Genomic DNA, 17,932 nt, shown 5'->3' on the forward strand with positions numbered 1-17,932 from the left:
CTTGGTTCTGTACTAAGTTCTTCCCCTGCTAAGCAGTTTCTGTTCTACTTACATTTCAATAAACTTCTATTTCTTAAAACTCAGAGTATGAGCAACTTTATTACTCAATATTGTCATTCTTGAAAATAACAAGGAATCTGAGAGCTGTGGATGAACACAGGGTTGGTGGTGAGTCTTATGAAACCCTGTAGTCCTCCTTATGGAAACTTTCTGGACAAAAGTCCAGAAAGGCCAAATTCCGCTTGGTCTTGGGGCTGAATCAGTGACCTTCTTTAATGCTGTCATCTGATTGTGAATCGTCTTCATCTAAAGTTCAGGAAGAGCTTATTTCAACAGAGTTTTATAAATTTCAGAACATGAATACCTGCTAAGATTCAACCCTTGATTGTTTTAAAATAAGTTGTGTGAACCCTTTCCAATTTGCGAAAAAGAAGAAATGGTTGTTTCAGAATGATTGTTTGCCATGTTTGTAGATATTTCAACATCATCATAATCATCTTCAGGCTCAAAATAGCTGGGTATGGAAACTTTCTTCTTCTTTCTAACTTTATTTAGAGATGAGTATGTAGCTGGCAGTTGATTCATGGCTTCCTGTGGGGCTAGAATTAAAAAAAAAAAGAGTCCTGACATGCAAAGCTCCTATATGTTTACATATTTTTAACCAGATAAATAAGCATGATTTTCATGAGCTCTGGTGATCTTTTCGCTACTACAAATCTCCATTTTACAAAAGAAACTGAAGTACAGATATTACCTAGCCTAAGGATCACCCAAGTGAGCACAAGTTTATCAGATCTCTTGACTCTCCTGTCCCTCAATTTTAGACTGTACTTCTATAAGAGCCATAAAGCAAAAGTTAAGACAACAGCAAGTTTCCAAGTTATTAGTGTTATATCCACAGAACCAAATTTTCATAAGGAAGAGATGGAACTATATTTCTCTTCTGGTACATCCCTCACAAGTGGTTTACACTGTCCACAACTGTTCATCTATGACACCCCTTACTAAGAAAGAATATCACTGTGGTCTCACTGATGGTGGGATTAGGGCAGATTTCTAAAGCAATTAAGATACCTAGATAAGTTTGTTAACCTACCCTGAGTGAGAATGTCAACAAAATATACTTACATGCATCTTCAGGAGAAAGTAAACGCCTAGGTGGCAATGGTGGCAATTGGACTGACAGTTGACTATGAACATTCCTGGAGAGAGGGAAAGAGAGTGAATTTGTTATTTAGTTTTGACCACGTCTACTGTCAGGAAGTTAAAGGAAAACATCAAAGAAAGAAGGAGTTGAACAAAAGGGAATGCCCTGCCACAGAGGCAGGGTGGGGTGGGGGAGAGATGGGATTGGGGGGCAGGAGGGATACTGGGCTTATTGATGGTGGAGAATGGGCACTGGTGGAGGGATGTGTTTTCGAACATTGTATGAGGGAAAAACAAGCTCGAAAATGTGTGAATCTATATCTGTACCCTCATGGTGATTCACTAATTAAATTATAAAATAAAAAAAGAAAGAACGAGTTGAAATTTGAAATCCATTTCCTAAATATTGCAATAAATCTCTTCCTTTCCTAGCTCTTATTTCCCATATGTAACTGATTACTTAAGAAAAACTGTTTCCTCTAACCCAGGATATTAGAAGCAAGGGTGTTGAAACATATTTCGTACACTTGAGAGGGATTAGGAAGGGAATAAATGCTAGTTGTATTTGATTTGCAAAACATATCTTCTCCTGATGTTAAATGTACATATACTGTGTGACAGAAACTCCACCCTGCATTTACCTAAATGTTTGCATATGTTCATTAAAAGACATGTACTGGAGTCTATGAAGTACCTGCAAAAAAAAATGAGGTTGAACAACCTACATACAATGAAGTCTACAAAATATGTTGAACAAAAGAATACTGAATACACTATGTACACACTTACATAAAACACAAAAAACAAGAGAGACCATGGGAGATAGGCAGAAGTTAAGGTACTTGCACAAGAAAATCTATTAATCTGCTGTCCACTGTTCTGCAACTTGTGCTTACCTATTCTTTCTCTTTCAAACTGTCTTTTGCCTTGTTCTTTCAAGCCCATGTTATACCTCGAACATGTATCTTGCTTGCTTTTCTCTATGTCTCTTACCTGTGTGGGTTTGCTCTTTCAAGTCTACATTTTTTTTTCTTTTTGGGTCACACCCGGCGATGCACAGGGGTTACTCCTGGCTCTGCACTCAGGAATTACCCCTGGTGGTGCTCAGGGGACCATATGGGATGCTGGGAATCGAACCCGGGTCAGCCGTGTGCAAGGTAAATGCCCTATCCGCTGTACTATCGCTCCAGCCCCATCAAGTCTACATTCTTGAACACAGATCTTTCTATATTTCTTTGTTTGCATGATTATTTAAGGTCATATTCTCTCTTGAACCCATATTCCTTTCCTTGCCCCTTGCTCTCATCTTTCTAAAGTTTTATCCAATAAGACCTATCTTGCTTCATTGGGTAGGACACTTGCCTTGCCCAGATTCAAAGCTTGGATCCCCATATGGTTCCCTGAGCCCTGAATGGAGTTATTACTGAGCACAGAGCCAAGAATAAGCCCTGAGCACCTCTGGGTGTGGAAAAAAAAAAGCCAAAACAACAACACAAAACTATCTTGCTTCACTAATAAATAAAAACCTCTTCTTGTGAATATGCAAGCAAGAGGTTGCTTTGAGGCAGGCAAGAGGTTGCTTTGAGGACATGAATTGGTCCTCTTCCAATCTGCTATCATATTACCTACAAAGTTCTCTCTTGATCTGTCACAGAGAGAGAGAGAGAGAGAGAGAGAGAGAGAGAGAGAGAGAGAGAGAGAGAGAGAGAGAGCGGCATTTTGTTTTGTTTTGCTTTTTGAGACACACCTGGCAATGCTCAGAGGTTACTCCTGGCTCTGCACTCAGGAACTATTCCTGGCAGAATATCGGGGGACCTTATGGGATGCCAGGGATTGAACCTCAGTTGGCCACATGCAAGGCAAACACCCTACCCACTGTACTATCACTCTGACCCCAAGGGAGAGAGCATTTTTAATGGAAAAATCTTGTTTCATTTTTTCTACAAAGAAAGGAGGACCCAAAAATCCCTTCAGTAGAAGCTCACAGAGGTATAAAAGGTATTAATTACAATCATTAACTTTATGTCCTAGGGGCACAGTGACCTTTGCCCCAGCACGGCACATTGAGTATTCACAGTTGGTTTGGTTTACAGAGGTGGAAAAAGGTGGTGATGGGATGTCTGGTGGGCCCAGGACTGACCTGCTCCTTAGAATGTAGAACTTTTCAGTACAAAAAACCATTTCCAGCACAAGTAAGAGGGTACAGGGGCAAAAACCAAAACAAAGTCATAACCACCTCCCCAACTCAGAGTTTTATATATATGTATGTATATATACATATATGTCAGAAATACACATACGTATGTATGTGTGTGTGTATTTCTGGGCCACACCTGGAGCTTCTTGAGGCTTACTCTTGGTTCTGTATTCAGAGGCTCAGGAGGCCATACCGGATGCTGAAGATTGAACCCAGTTGGGCCTCATGCAGACCAAGCATCCTGCCTACTGTATTATCTCTCTGGCCACACGAGACTTCATCCTTTAAAGAGTAAGGAAAACATTACCAGTGACTCCATGGGAGATTAGCATTGTAGTATGGGCACCGACCTAGAAGTGAATAGACAGTTCTTAAGATCAAAATGCATAACTATTTTTTCTGTACTTACTCATACATTTTTTCTTCATCTCTTTGGTTTTGTTTCAAGTTATTGGTAATTTCTAACTTCTTATCTAAAAAAAAAAAGGAAGCAAACAGTCAAATAAGGGATCCTTTGGCAATGAATTTCAGGAAGACACTCACACACATCTAGAAAGGCTTAGATGTTCTTGCCTCAAGCCCTTAGTTCTAGACTAAGAATATCAACCCAGATGCAAGGACTAGACCCTTCTCAGTTGAAGTCTCAGAAAGAACAAAAGTCATGATAAGACTTAAATGAAACCATTGGTCCTTCCTTAACAAGACCCTAACAATGCTCTTATCTGCGTACAAAGTCCCTGGTGTCTTGGAAAATACCAGTAATTTGGAGAGGCAATTCCTGCATTCTTTGTTCTGAGGTCACTCACCCACCTCCCAATGCACAATTTCTTTTATTTTTCACAGTCCACTTCGAAGTTGCCCAAACATCCTAACTTGTGTTACACAATTTCTTTTCTTTATGAAGCTTTTTTCTCTCCCATAATTCCATAATGAAAGAAATTTTGCTTCTCTGGCTGTCTTCCTCTGAAATAGTTTACTGTGGTAATAGATGGTGAATCTAGGACCTCAATGGAGATTGAAACTGATTTCCTCTCACTCACCAAACACACACCCTACACCCATCCCAGTCCTGACCCCTACAAGTTCTTCAATTGGTTAACTTGTTGGGGAAAAATAAGGTTATTCACTTAGGAAGAATGAGCAAAAACTAATTTTGGAGTTTAAAAGTCTTCAGAGAGCAGGTGGATTCAACACATTTGGAAGAACCAACAAGAAGAAATAAACTTGAGAAATAGCTAGTAAATGGTAAATTGAAATTTTTTTGTTTTACATTTTTTTACTGTAGCACTGTAGCACTGTCGTCCCGTCAAGCAGGCACCAGTAATGTCTCCATTGTGAGACTTGTTGTTACTGTTTTTGGCATATCAAATATGCCATGGGTAGCTTGCCAGGCTCTGCCGTGCGGGCAGGACACTCTCAGTAGCTTTCTGGGTTCTCCGAGAGGGATGGAGGAATCGAACCGGGGTTGGCCCTGTGCAAGGCAAATGCCCTACTCGCTGTGCTATAGCTCCAGCAAATTTTTTTACTATATTTTATTAATACACTGATTTGCAATATTATTTATAGCTAAATTTCAGACATACAATGTGCTAGCGCCAGTCCCATCACCAGTGTCAACTTTTCTTCACCAATGACCCCAGGTTTTTCCTACATTTTTCATCCAAACTGCTACTTGACAGGCACACTTGCAAGTTTGTTATACTTTCTATCTTCTGCTCTCAATGTTTTTGGTTCTGGGACTTAGCTATACCACACCTTCCTCCCACTGATGTGCCCAAGGCCCCTGACACCTACCCTTGTTATTTCCCACCTGTCTTCTCTTACTTGATTAATTTCCTTCCCTGTCTTCTCCTTCCTATACTCTATGGTCAACATTGATCTAGGTAACCTCCTTTAATACCTTGCATTCAATCATTCTGTTATATACTATGGGCTGGAGCGATAGCACAGTGGGTAGGGCATTTACCTTGCACAAGGCTGACCTGGGTTCAATTCCTCCACCCCTCTCGGACAGCCTGGCAAGCTACTGAGAGTATCTCGCCCACACGGCAGAGCCTAGCAAGCTACCTGTGGTGTATTCGATACGCCAAAAAAAAAACAGTAACAGCAAGTCTCACAACAGAGACGTTACTGGTGCCTGCTGGAGCAAATCGATGAGCAACAGGATGACAGTGATACAGTGATTATATACTACAGATAAGTGAGATTATTGTTTGTCCTCCTTCTGATTTCACTTAACATGAGATCTTCTATTCCATCCAACTTGCAGGAAATTGCACAATTTCAACCTTCCTTGCAATTGTATATTCCATTGCATATGTATGCACACTTTCATTATCCAGTCATCTGTCACTGAACACCTAGCTTGGTTCTACATCCTAACTATTGTGCTAAATTCTAGGAAGCAATATTTGTGAGTCAAAGAAAGCTGACTTTACTCTGTGAGAAGGTGGGTGAATAGGTGGTCCCCTGGTTTTGTCTAGTCAATGGATTTCAGACACACAATGTCTGACTCCTTATTCACTTCTCATCATTAACCTGTGAGGAAAACTGGTGTAAACTTATGGGCACTGGGGGTTGTAAAGTAAGGTGGTGATGTATTGCATGCAAAGAAAGACCTGAACCACCAGAGCGAGACAGCCAGTACAAAACAGTTTTATGCAAAACTCTTTGTTCTTCATTACCTGATAAGTTTAACTGCAAATTAGCTTGTGTAAACCCACTTACTTGCTTGCTACCACAACTGAATACATAAAAGCAGAGGAGACCCCTTGCCTGGGGAATTGACAGGATGACCCAAACTCATGGTCTGTACAAATAAACTCATTTCTCTTTCACCCATGTTGGCCTGCAATCTTGATTCCTTAAACTTTCCCTAACAAACCCTTCAGTTAGATCATAGATTTTGGCCCTAATCCAATCAGGACAAGACTTAGAAGATTGTAGTTTATTTTATCATTGCCAAGTAATCTGTCTGCCATGTAGCTGGCACTCAAAAATATTGGTCAAATGTGGGCCAGACAAATAGTACACTGGTAGGGCCCTTGCCTTGCATGTGGCCTACTGGGTTTGATCCCTGGCATTCCATATGGTCCCTGAGCTTGCCAGAAGTGATCCCTGAGTGCAGAGCCAGGAGTTAGCCCTGAACACAGCCAGATATGGTCCATAACAACCAATCAACAAACAAACTCTATATATCTATAAGTATCTCTCTCTCTCTCTCTCTCTCTATATATATATATATATATATATATATCTGTAGAAATGTGGTGGGTAGGAAATCAGATAAGGTATGGGTAAAATGTATAAATGGTGACATGCTATATATGTATAATTTTTTGTTTATGGCATGCTAATTAATGAGTGGGTAAAAAAATGTCAATATTCTGTTCAGGATGTGTAATAGAATTTTGTAGAAGTCATTTTTGTTTTGTTTCATTTTTTAGGTCACACCTGGTGATACTCGGTTGGCTGGGTGCAAGGTAAGTGTATTACCTAATGTATTATTTCTCTAACCCCTACAGAAGGCTTTTTAAAAAAAATTTTCCCAAATATATATATATATATATATATATATATTTATTTATTAGTGAATCACTGTGAGACAAAGTTACAGACTTACAGGTTTTCATGCTTACGTTTCAGTCACACAATGATCGAGTACCCATCCCTCCACCAGTGCCCATTTTCCACCACCAATGGTCCCAGCATCCCTCCCACCACCCCCATCCTGTCCCCTTCACCCCACCCTGCCTCTGTGGCAGGGCATTCTTATTTGTTCGCTCTCTCTTTTTGGGTGTTGTGGTTTTCTACAGAGGTACTAAGTAGGCATCATGTTCAGTCTATAGTCTATTTTCAGTCCATATCTCCCATCCCTAGTGGGCCCGCCGAGCACCCTTCGCTTGGTGATTCCTTCTCTATCAGAGCTGCTTACAGAAGGCTTTTTTTAATCAACCTTTATGTCTGATTGTTCCAACAGTTACAGCTTATCTACATATTAATCTTGCTAAGATTGAAACAGGGCTAATGATCAGTATTAGACAAGGAAGCAGTCCTTACCCCAAAGCCTAAAGATATAACAGTTTTTCATCAGTTTATCTTTCTCCCAAAGTCTAACTAACCATTTTCTTTCTTGTAGATAAATCTTTCATTTCATAGATAGATAGAGGGGGGCCCCTGGAAATGATAAAACAAACGATAAAATGGAATAGAAATTGCTTAGACACCAGGCCTGAAGTAGCCCAAAGGCATCATCTTTTTGACATGCAAATACTGAGCTCAATGAAGATGGAGAAAACAAGACACCACTTTGAGAAGGTTGAGCCTCCTCTAAAAAGGAGAAGGTTCAAGAGAATCTAAAAGTCACGGTCATGATAGGATATGAAAAAGGTCTTCAAGAATCCAAGCCTCAATCCCTGGTTCCTCTGGTGCCCAGGCCACAGACTTCTGGTGGAGATACATTACTGGAAGTTCTTGCCTCAGCCTTGTTTGAAGGAAGAGATTCCATGTTCTATCACATTCTGCTAAAGATGTATTCTTACTTATCTCCACATCTGTAAACTTAAGAGTGCAACATCTTGAAAAAGTCTCTCAAGGAATATCATAAAACTCATAACTTTCTGAGAATTTTTGGTCATTGAAATTATTATGTTTTTAAAACAATTTTTTAATTGAATCACCATGAGATAGACAGTTACAGAGCTGTTCATGATTGGGTTTCAGTCATACAATGTTCCATCACCCACCCCTCCACCAGTGTACATTTACCACCACCAACATCCTTAGTATCCCTCCTGCCACCCCCACCTCAACCCAGCATGCCTCTATGGAAGGCACTTTTCTTCTTTTTCCTTCTCTCTCTTTTGGGGCATTAATATGGTCCTTTACCTACTTTCAGCATACAGTTTTTATCCAGAGTGTCATCTCCAATTATCATTGTCATAGTGGTCCCTATTCTTTCCCAACTGATTTCTCTCTCAGCACTTGAAGCAGGATTCCAACCATGGACCATTCCGGTCCCTTATTTCTACTGACCTTGAATATTAGTCTCATGCCATGTATTTTCATATCCCATAAGTGAGTACAATCATTCTATGATGTCCCTTTCCTTCTGACTCATTTTCATTTAGCATGATATTCTCCATATCCATCCATTTATACGCGAACTTTATTATTTCATTTTTTCAAACAGCTGTGTAGTATTCCATTCTGTAGATGTATCATAATTTCTTTAACCAGTCATCTGTTCTCAGGCACTTGGGTTGTTTCCAGATTCTGGCTATTGTGAATAGTGCTACAATGAACATGGAAGTGCAGATGTCATTTGTGCTGTGTGTTTTTGCACTCCGGGGGTATATTACCAGAAGTGGTATTGCTGGCTCATATAGAAGTTCAATTTCTATTTTTTTGAGGAATACCCATTGTTTTCCAAATAGGCTGAACCAACAATGAGTGAGAGTCCCTTTCTCCCTACATCTATGCCAGCACTGGTTGTTCTTGTTCTTTTTGATGTGTTCCAGTCTCTATGGTATGAGATGATATCTCATTGTTGTTTTGATTTGCATCTCCTTGATGATTAGCAATGTAGAGCATTCTTTCATGTGCATTTTGCCTTTTGATCATTTGTACTTTTTTTTTTTTGGTTTTTGGGTCACACCTGGCGATGCACAGGGGTTACTCCTGGCTCTGCACTCAGGAATTACCCCTGGCCGTGCTCAGGGGACCATATGAGATGTTGGGATTTGAACCCGGGTAGGCCGCGTGCAAGGCAAACACCCTACCTGCTGTGCTATCTCTCCAGCCCCTGTACTTTTTCTTTAAGGAAGTTTCTGTTCATTTATTCTCCCCATTTCTTTTGATGGGATTGTATGTTTTTTTCCTTGTAAAGTTCTACCAATACCATATATATGTATTCATATATATATGTATATATATATATATGATATTGACTCCTTACCTAATGGTAATTGGGTAATGCCACAAAACCAGAGAACCTGAAAGATATGGATAAATTCTTGGGTACCTATTACCTCACAAGGCTGAATCAAGAAGATTTGGAATACCTGAACAGACTATCACTATTGAGGAAATTGAAATGGTAATCAAAATTCTCCCCAAAACAAAAGCCCTAGCCCAGATAGATTTACTAGTTAATTATTTCAAACCTTTAAAGAGGACCTATCTTCAATCCTTGTCAAGCTTTTCTAGGAAATTGAAAAACAGAAAAACTTCCAAACAGTTTCCATGAGGCAAATATCACCCTGATACTAAAAGCAGACAGAGATACCACCAAAAAAAGAGAGAATTATAGGCTGATGTCCCTGATGAATACAGATGCAAAGATCCCCAACAAAATACTAGCAAAAAGAACCCAACCAACAGATCATACTCCATGACTAAGTAGGATGAAATCTAGAGGTTAAGGCACTTGCTTGCATGCAGATGTTCCTGGTTTGATAACTGGTACCCCAAGCACCACCAAGAGTTGTCCCTGAGCGTAGAGCCAGGAATAATTCCTGAGTACAACTGGGCTGTGGCCCAGATAGAAAGAAGAGAAGGAAGGAAGGAAGGAAGGAAGGAAGGAAGGAAGGAAGGAAGGAAGGAAGGAAGGAAGGAAGGAAGGAAGGAAGGAAAGAAGGAAGAGAGACTTGGGGTTGGACAAGTTCTTGGAAATTAATTCTCCTCCTCTGTAGGATAACATAGCCTCAGGTAATTTAGGTTTATTGGGAACTTTTAAACACAGAAATTTCCTCTGTGTTTATTTGTAACTTCCTTCTTTGTAGGATAACACAGCCTCAGGTAGTTTAGGTTTATTGGGTTACTCCCATTACAGTGCTCCTATTCCTCTTTGTTTATTTGTAGCTTCTTTCTTAGTGTTCTGTTGACTTGTAAATAATGTTTTTCTCTTCTCCTTGAGTCCTTTGCATAGTTTATTCAGAGCAAGTCCTTTTTGTATGGACAAAGAAAGACATTTATTAATATGCCTTTGCAATTGGGATTTAATTGGCTTTGTATATTATTAATTCCCGGGCATCTGCTTTCTTGACTGTAGCCTTGGTTGCCCTCAGTTCCTAGCCCTCTAAAAGGCAGGGTCCCAACGTGGGACAACAAGGACTCAGGGCAAGTGGTAAGTTATGTGCTACCCTGGCATCGAGATGGGCCTGGCCAAAGTGCCTCATTCTTAACTATAAGTTAAGAGTTTGATCATGGACAAGTGCTGTCATGATCTTAAAGTAATGACGAGACTAGAACCCTGCTAGGGATAGGAAAGACTAATCTGGCCTGAGCACTGTAGTCTGAGATTGAGATGGCCCCAGGAGAGCAATTCTAAAAGCTTAATGCATCTCTTGCTATGCCCATACAAAATGATTAATATTATGAATGCTTATATGTTTGTTGGACAAGGAGAGGAGAAACACAACCATGGGATTTCATCGTTGGATGGGTCCTGCTGAAAGAGTATCTGTCCTAGAGAATAGGTGTTCTGCTATTGTTATTGAACTTTTTGTGCCTAGCATTTTATTTTATGGTTAAAATCTGTCCTAAACATAAAGGGGGGAGATGTTGGAATATTTCCCCTTTTCAGCTGCCTTCTAGAGATAATTTCAGAGACAGTTACCCTTTTCTCACAAGAAGCCTGGCTGGTCTTTGACATGCAGATTTTAGGTGCTAGCCAGGCCTGACTTGACATTGTAGATTCCAGGCTCTGGCCTAGCCTAGTCTTTGGGATGTAAATCCGAGTGCTTTCAGCCCAAGGAAGGCTTCGGTTTTGGTTTTGTATCTTCTTCCCGGGGGGCCTAGATTAATGGCCTGCAGATACAAGAGAATAATGTTGCCTCAATGTTCTTCCTGTAACATCTTTTGGTGCCTTTGGTGACGTCAATGTATTGCGCCCTTTGGAAGTGCCATGATGAGTAAAAGGGTTCGGAGAGAGATACAAGAGAGGAGAGACTAGAGAAGGAGGCGGTGGTAGATCCAGAGAGAGGCCGGAGCTGGGAGTGCGGGAGATAGAAGATTAAAGATTGAATAAATGGTAACTAATCAGCAACCAGCATGGTCCTCGTTCTTCCTTCGCATTTCCTTGACCACCGGCCGTCCCGATCCAGTCCACACACTGCGGTTCCAGGGCACCGAACGTGGGCGGTGAGACAGAGCCGCCCGGAGAGCCCTCGAGTGCACTCGCCCCGTGGTGAGCCTTAGTTTTACACTCTTCTTAGTGTTCTGTTGACTTGTAAATATTGTTTTTCTCTTCTCCTTGAGTCCTTTGCATAGTTTATTCAGAGCCATGTCCTTTTGTATGGGCACAGGAAGACTGTAGCAAATGCTATGCTTTTGTAACCTGGGAGTCCTTTGATTCTATATGATATTTTCCTCCTGGGCATCTGTTCTCTCTTGACCCAAGCCTCAGCTGCCCATACTTCCTAGCACCCCCAAAATCAGGGTCCCGATGATGAGGGACGAGATGGACCCAGGGCAAGCAGTGAGTTATGTGCTACCCTGGCATCAAGATGGGCCTGGCCAAGGTGCCTAATGCTTAACTATAAGTTAAGAGCTTGGTCATGGACAAATACTGTCATGATCCAAAAAGTAATAACTAGATTCAGAGCCTGCTAGGGTTAGAAATGATTCATCTGGCCTGAGCACTGTAGTTTGAGTCTGCAAGATGTTGCCAGGAGAGCTGCCCTGCAAGCCTCAATGTATCTTTTACTGTGTCCATACAAAAAATAACTAGTATTAAGATGTTAATGAGTTTTTGGACTGAGGAAAGGAGAAAAACACCTGAAGAGGTATTTTGCCTGTGGGCCCTCAGGAAGGGCTTTGGAATGCACCTAGGTTGTGCTTCCTTTGAACCTGGCAGCCCTCAGGAAGGGCTTTCTTATGTTAATTTAGCTACCAGACTGTGTGTAGCCTAGAGGGCAAGGTGGAAAGAGACAAGTAGGAAAGATACTAGTGAAGAAGTAAGAGGTGAATCCAGAGAGCGGGATGGAGGATTGAGGAGCAAGAGAGGAAGAGTGCTGGGGGAGAGAGAGGAGAGAGGAGAAATGGGGAGCTCAGAGAGACTGGAACAGGTGCATGGAGAGAATGGAATAAACGACAACTGATCAACCAACCGGCTTGACCCTCGTTTCCTTCTCCGTCTGCCCCATGGCCTGGGCTGCCCCAGCTAGGTGAGAGGCCTGGGAACGGACCCCCGAAACCTGGGGGTGGCTGATGAGGAGAGCTGCCGGGGCTGTCCCAGGTCACCCCTAGCAGATGTTTTTTCACTCCTCCTTTATATATGCAGGGAAAATGAAGCAAGAGACGCAAGAGTGGCAGAGCTAGGAACCAAATCCAAAATGTGTAATGTGGAACCCATTTTGCCTATTTGGCTACTAAACTTCTTACCCTAAAGAAGCCTTCAAGCACTGATAACCACCCCACACTTCCCTCAATACATCCAGGTAAAATGACAATTACCTTTTCTAATCAACCACCTACAGAGGTAGTACAGGACGAAGCCTAGGACCAAGGAGACAATGATGATGGTCACAGCTAAGATGATCCAGAAATTTCTCCTTAATTGATGCATTGCAGTGGAATCTGAGAAAAATAAAGATACATGTGCTGGGGATTAAGCAGTCACAATCGGTGATAGGTTCAAAGCTACATCCTGCCAAGTAGCATTTAGCAGACTTCAGGCAAACCACCTAACCTTCCCTGAGCCTCAGCCAGTGTCATGTCATCTGTATATGGGACTGACACCATCTACTGTTTCACATGGGGGGTTTCTGAAGCTTAGATATAAGATATGTATTATTGTTTTGTTTTGCATCTCCCTGATGTAGAGCATTCTTTTATGTGGCTTCTGGTCATTTTTATTTGACATAATCTCAGCTCTTTCTCTTTTCCTCTTTTTGGGCCACACACACGGAAATGTTCAAGGACCAATCCTGGTTCTGTGCTTAAGGCCACTCCTGGAAGTGCTGGGAATAAAGTGGGGTTGGCTGGGTGCAAGGAAGGTGCCTTATTCCCTATACTATCTCTCTGGCCTGTCAGCTATTTCTCATACTGCCACATAACTTCATTTCCAATAAGGGAGATAGAAATTCTGAAGATGGGTATTAAAAAGGTAACCTGATAAGCCGTTTGGAGTGAGGCATAACCAGAAAAGAGAAGGTCAAATTGCAAAATGAAAAAAAATGTCTTTGAGGGACTGGAGCAATAGCACAGTGGGTAGGGCGTTTGCCTTGCATGCACGCAGCCAACCCGAGTTCGATTCCCAGCATCCCATATGGTCCCCTGAGCACCTCCAGGGGTAATTCCTGAGTGCAGACCAGGAGTAACCCCTGTGCATCACCGGGTGTAACCCAAAAAGCAAAAAAAAAAAAAAGTCTTTGAGAAAAAAATAATAGTAACTTGGAGACTGAGTTACTATTATTTTTATAATAATATAAAGTGAAATATAATAATATAAAATTAAAAAGTCTTTGAGAAAAAAATAATAGTAATGTGGGGACTGAAGACTGGCTCTGCAAGAGTCTTAGATGAGGGTGACAGTTGAGGGAGAGATTAAGAAGAAAGTATAATTTATAAGACTGGAAACATGGAAACATAAGCCTGGGCTTAATTCCTGGCACTGCCTCTTCTGAGCACTTCCAGATTAGCCCTGGAACACTTCCAGTCTAGCACTGCTAGGAGTGACCCAGAGAGACATAAAAAAAACGAAACAAAACAAAACAAAAACATAATGGCAGTAAGAGAATAAATCTAAATTTTTTTATTTTTGCAGGCAAGTAGGTAGGGTTTCTCCCACATTGGGTTTTTTGGAAAACAATAAAATCAAGATGTGCCCCGGCATGATAGTACAGCAGGTAGGGCATTTGCCTTGTATGCAGCTGACCCGGATTTGATCTCTGGCATCCCATATGGTCCCCCAACCACTGCCAGAAGCAATTCTTGAGTACAGAGCCAGAAGTACCCCTGAGCATCACCAGGTGTGACCCAAAAAGCCAAAAAAGCAAAAATGAAAGCCAGATGTAACTTAAAGGAGATGTATAATCACCATACTGAAGCTTCCCAGAAGCAGGCAAGAGGGGCCCCTTTGAAATACAAATACTGAGCTCTTTGGAGATTGAGAAAAGGAGGCCCTATCCAGAGAAGGATGGCCCTTGTCAAAAAGAGGGAAGCTCCAAGAGAATCTGAGGGTTGTCATGAGACTTGGAAAAGGCCACCAAAAGTGAGAGTCTTGCCCCTTGACAATATACTATCAACAGGCTCTGATCCAGATGGGGTCAGCTTAGAGAAAACCCTACTATACAACCACCTTTGTAAAGGCATATGGTGCATTCTCCATCTCTTGGGTAACCAATATCTCTGCTTGAGATGTATGATTTTTTTGTTTGGCTTTATGATACATTCTCCATCTTGGGGTCACCCGCATCTCTATGTGAGATGTATAGTCTCAACTTTTTCTGCCTTGGAGAGGCCAATGTTCTCTCCTAACACACATCTATCTCTTTATACCCTCATATTTCCTTAACAAAAGTATTTTATTTCATTATTTAACTCCTCTTGAGCGATAGCACAGCAGGTAGGGTGTTTGCCTTGCACGCAGCCGACTCAAATTAGATTCCTCCGCCCCTCTCAGAGCCTGGCAAGCTACCATGGTGTATTCAATATGCCAAAAAAAACAGTAACAAGTCTCACAATGGAGACGTAACTGGTGCCCACTCAAGCAAATTGATGAGCAACAGCATGACAGTGACAGTGATGACAGTGACCGTGAAGATAATGACATAGTCCTGGAAAACCTAGGCAGAAGTTAGAACTAACTTTTCTTTTCCTTCAAAGAATAATTCCTCACTCCAGCCTGAGCTCCCTGAGAAATAGGGTAGTGATGGCCATTTCCTACATGTGTAGTTTATATTTACTCTAGAAACAGTTTGACAGCTACCATGTAGGATTGGTACTATGTAGGTGCTAATGGCAGACTTTACCAGTCCTAACTCTCCCAGGAATTTCCCCAAGTGCCTGAGGTTGGTCGAGCAGGAAGACAGTTGCCTTCTTTTCTTATGGCCTTGCTCTTTACTTCATCGAAGTCATCTACATCACTTGAGTCAGGTGATACACAACATGATTCACAAGTCACCTGAAGAACCTGCCCTTTTTAATGGGAAAAGGGCAGGTAGTAGGAACTAGCTTCTCTCACCTACATCTCTACAAAAAAAGAGGCAAAAAATCATGTCAGGTAAAGGAGTTGTCAATAAAACTCTGTGATAATTATTTTTATATTAAGTGTAACTTTAAATTTACACAATGTTGTGTGTGAATTGTATCTCAACAGAACTTGGAGTGGAAAGAGGAAAAAGATTTCAGAAAATTCTTATAGAGGAAAGTGATCAATGCATGCCAGTATCAGTCTTGAGGTGTTTTCTATATTGCTACATTTTAATCTTCTGATACCATAATTTATTTAATAAAAGTTCACAACAAAATCCTGTGTGAACACAGATTGGGAAGAAATGACACATTTGCAGTAATTATTCAAGCCAGGGGTGACATAGGATAAACAGGGGAACAATAACTGGCAGGCTCCAAGTGATTGTGAAAACAGATTGCAAAATGGACTCAAAAGCTTCTAAAAATTCAGGGAGATATTGGGAGGAGGCCAAGCTCCCTTTTTTCATGGAATGGTCGTTTTGACAATTCACATAAATATGAGAGTAAAAATTATCTTTTAGGTCTGGGAGACATCCTCGCCTATCCTAGTGATATGGAAATTAGTGGTCTGTGTTTTTTTTTTTCTTTTTGGGGTCACAGCCCGAGATGCTCAGGGGTTACTCCTGGCTCTGCACACAGGAATCACTCTTGGCAGTGCTCAGGGGACCACATGGGATGCTGGAAATTGAACTCGGGTTGGCAAATGGCCTACCCACTGAGCTATCGCTCCAGCCCCAGTGCTATATGCTTAACCAATGAAAATTCACCTATGTAGTACCATTTTAGATTCATGGTTTTGATTAACATTAGCCAGATCTGGGATAAGGATATAGTTTAGCAATAGAGTACATGCTTTCATATAAGAGACCCTTGTTTCAACCTCTGCCCTGCAGGGGGAAAAATGGATCAATGAGTTAGGACCATAAATCTTCACTTAACAGTCCCAGTTCTGATCCCAAGAACCAAATGGCTGTTCAAGCACTGCAAATGTTAATCCGTAAGTACCTCATCACTCCACCCAGAATACCCCTTTAAAGCACTCTGTATGAGACCCCCAAAACAAAAACAAACATACAAAAACATGTCAACAGGGACTCAAGCAGGTTACATGGAAAAAAAGGAAAAAAAAAAAAGGCTACTGCTAAAGCCACTATTATTGCAGAAAACCTCTACCTGGGCTTACTACTTAGAATGTGTTTTTCGGCATAGTGTCTTCTCTATGTAATTAGGGTTTTAGTTATAATTAGGAGTTTTAATTTCAAAGTTTGTTTCTTTCGTAAAGGTTTGGCTAGATAAAATATGCTCTTTGGGAGGATAGAAAGACAGCATAGGGATCAAAACAGTTACCTTACATGCAATCAATCTTGATTTGATCCCTATATGTGGCCCCAAAACAAAACAAATATGTTCTTTGGCTATTAGTGATGTAGTATAAAAGTTAATATTCTGCAAATTAATTTTTTGTTTAACATCAAGTTTTTGTTATTTATTCACATTGGTAAATGTACTGCGGGTTTACATATATTTTTTTCTTGCTGTTGTATGGGTTCCAGGGTCAAGGGCCTTACTACTCCCAGCAGTTATTAAGCTACCAGGATTCACATCTATGCTGTTAGTGGGTACCATGCAGTATTTGAGATCAAAACCATACCCTTGTAGATACAAGACATGTGTTCTGCCACCTCAGTCATCTCCCTGGCCCTAGGTATTTACTACTAAGCAAGTAATATATCAACATCCCAGGAGAACTTACCTCTCAGAATTCACATGACAGAAGTTTTGCTATAGATAACATTTTTAGGATGAACAAAAGAAAAAATAGAGGAAGAACAAAAAGAAAAATAAAAAACGAGATCTGGAAAATTGACTCTTAGGGGCTGGAGAGATAGCACAGCGGGTAGGGCGTTAGCCTTGCACTCGGCCGACCTGGGTTCAAATCCCAGCATCCCATATGGTCCCCTGAGCATGGCCAGGGGTAATTCCTGAGTGCAGAGCCAGGAGTAACCCCTGTGCATTGCCAGGTGTGACCAAAAAAGCAAAAAAAGAAAAAAAAAGAAAATTGACTCTTAGCTATGGACCTTTGAGATAATTTGAATAAGTTTAAAAGTCATGCTGGACTTAAAATGAATTTAAATGACACCACATAGCAAAAGAGAAGCTTTCAGTTTGATAAACCTATACTGGAGTCTCTCCTCTTTTTTTATCTTTATACTAAAGAATCATTCTTTAGGTGGGGTGGGGTGAAGGGGACAGGATGGGGGTGGTGGGAGGGATGCTGGGACCATTGGTGGTGGAAAATGGGCACTGGTGGAGGGATGGGTACTCTATCATTGTATGACTGAATTGTAAGCATGAAAATCTGTAAGTCTGTAACTTTACCCCACGGTGATT

The 17,932-nt window shown here is 41.1% G+C and overlaps 1 protein-coding gene across 1 annotated transcript; it reads right to left on the reverse strand.

The window, feature by feature from the left end:
• Positions 1-301: 301 nt before the first annotated feature.
• SCIMP (SLP adaptor and CSK interacting membrane protein) lies at positions 302-17,232 on the reverse strand. Its single transcript, XM_055132208.1, has 5 exons — positions 17,193-17,232; positions 12,800-12,922; positions 3,753-3,816; positions 1,129-1,202; positions 302-599 (listed from the first exon to the last, which is right to left on the reverse strand). The coding sequence occupies exons 1-5, from the start codon at positions 17,230-17,232 to the stop codon at positions 391-393; spliced, it is 510 nt and encodes a 169-aa protein (XP_054988183.1). The 3' UTR covers positions 302-390.
• Positions 17,233-17,932: the final 700 nt, after the last annotated feature.

The sequence above is a fragment of the Sorex araneus genome, chromosome 3, assembly GCF_027595985.1.
Source record: "Sorex araneus isolate mSorAra2 chromosome 3, mSorAra2.pri, whole genome shotgun sequence".
Lineage (NCBI taxonomy): Eukaryota > Metazoa > Chordata > Mammalia > Eulipotyphla > Soricidae > Sorex > Sorex araneus.

Coding starts and splice junctions, on each gene's coding strand:
- SCIMP (XM_055132208.1), bottom strand. CDS start 17,232: ATGACTGAGGTGGCAGAACACATGTCTTGTATCTACAAGG. Junction 12,923..17,192: donor CATGTCTTGTATCTACAAGG/GTATGGTTTTGA, acceptor TATTTTTCTCAG/ATTCCACTGCAATGCATCAA. Junction 1,203..3,752: donor GATGAAGAAAAAATGTATGA/GTAAGTACAGAA, acceptor CCCTCTCTCCAG/GAATGTTCATAGTCAACTGT.